The 1,645-nt window shown below is 38.6% G+C and overlaps 1 protein-coding gene and 1 long non-coding RNA gene across 2 annotated transcripts in view; one reads left to right on the top strand and one right to left on the bottom strand.

Annotated features, from left to right (window-relative positions):
- LOC102674556 overlaps positions 1–1,645 on the bottom strand; it is a 51,700-nt gene that overhangs the window by 41,059 nt on the left and 8,996 nt on the right. Inside the window, exon 3 of the mRNA XM_031508138.1 lies at positions 1,322–1,645. Coding sequence (XP_031363998.1) covers positions 1,322–1,645 — 324 coding nt within the window. The remainder of the gene's footprint in view (positions 1–1,321) is intronic.
- LOC116184933 overlaps positions 1–1,645 on the top strand; it is a 12,475-nt gene that overhangs the window by 10,513 nt on the left and 317 nt on the right. The gene's annotated exons all lie outside the window — the stretch shown is intronic.

Raw genomic sequence — 1,645 nt, 5'->3', positions numbered from 1 at the left:
AAAAAAAAAAAAAAAAAATAAAACGCATGAAAAATTGTTTTCTCCTTGCGGATATATTTATTCCAGGATTATCTTTCTGTTCCCCTATCGTAATCCTATTTCGATGTACTTACGCTACAAACACCGATTCCAACACGATTCAAATCCCGACCTAATTTAAATTCCCCACGACCCACTTTCCCTCCGAATTCCCAAACTCCCAACTGTCAAAAATTATCCGCAAATTCTCAGAATTTACCATTTCCACCCACATTGGAAACGGTTTTTGCTTTGCCAAAAACTCGACTCCCCGCGCAGATCGTATCCGTGTAAATCGGCCCAACTGTGCCTGCGTATAAATCAACGACGCTGCGGTATTCCATTCTCTCTCAAGTCTCGAGTGTCGATTGGGTGATATCTAGTTAGAGATTGCCGCGCCCTGTGTGGCGAACACTTGAACGAGTAACCGTCTAACCGGCGAGCAAACGGACAACAGATACGGACAAGAGTTTGCATGTATAAGAGGCGAAAGAATTGTCAAGCCCATAAAGAGATAAAAGAAAGATGTATAAAGATATATATATATATATACATATATGTGAAGAGTATGCGTGTTAGGTGGGTGCAGATATATTTGGACTTTGGCAACGTTCAAACCATATAAAATGTTCGTGGAAATTTGTGGATTTAAATACATTCAATTTCTCTATGATCGAGTTGTTGAATAATCGTAGTATGGAGTTTAACGTTATTAAAAAATTGTTCTATTTCTCACGTAGTCTGATCCAACTTGGCGTAAAATAACCGTACATTTTTTGTATTATATGATTATATTGATATTATAGAATCATCTCGCACCTAACCTAAAATTATGTGATAATTATTCTTTTTTCGTTCTTTTGGAAGAAATATTTTACGAGAAATTAAAATTAATTAGAATCATCCTAACTTAAATTATACTTATACAAAACGTATAAAGTATAATATATAATAACTATATTATATTCGTACTTATATAACTTCCGTTTAAAATTCTTCTCGCATAACAAACACTTTACGAGAATCATCCTGCGCATACCTAACCTAACCTAACCTAACCTAATCTAAATTATACTTGTAAAAAATGCATAAAGTAGCCAATAATCCTAAAACTAACCTAAAAAACATTTTTTTCCATATCATAAGAAATAACGCAAGAATTCTCTCGCACCCACCTAACACGCAAGAAGACCAGAAAAAAAAAAAAAAAAAAAAAGAAACGAAAACCAAAACGAAAATCGAAGAAAAGGAAAAAAAGAAAATAAGGAAGAGCGTGTACAGTCGTAGAGACATTATCACTCACTCGGCGTTGGTCTCCGGCGTGGGTAGGTCGCCGATCGTGGTGAGGGTGAGGGTGGACCAGTAGAGCGAGCCGAGATACTTCCTTGTCAGGGTCGCGTACTCCCCCGGCCTGTACGGGTAGACCCAGTCCCCTTGGAATCCTTCCGCCTCGCTGAGCAAGTAGTAAAAGCAGCCGAACCAGTGCGCCAGTATAAGCAGTATGTGTATCAGATTCAACACGCGCCACAGATTCGGGTAGACCGTCCTCGACTCGACCATGTAGTAATAATTGTACACCCGGTATATCTTGAGAAACCTCGGGAACCTGAGCATCGGGTTGCTTCCC

The sequence above is a fragment of the Apis dorsata genome, unplaced genomic scaffold (assembly GCF_000469605.1).
Source record: "Apis dorsata unplaced genomic scaffold, Apis dorsata 1.3 scaffold_74, whole genome shotgun sequence".
In the NCBI taxonomy this organism is placed as follows: Eukaryota; Metazoa; Arthropoda; class Insecta; order Hymenoptera; family Apidae; genus Apis; species Apis dorsata.
The sequence above is the reverse complement of the archived record's forward strand: the minus strand, read 5'-3'. Positions and strand labels throughout refer to the sequence as shown.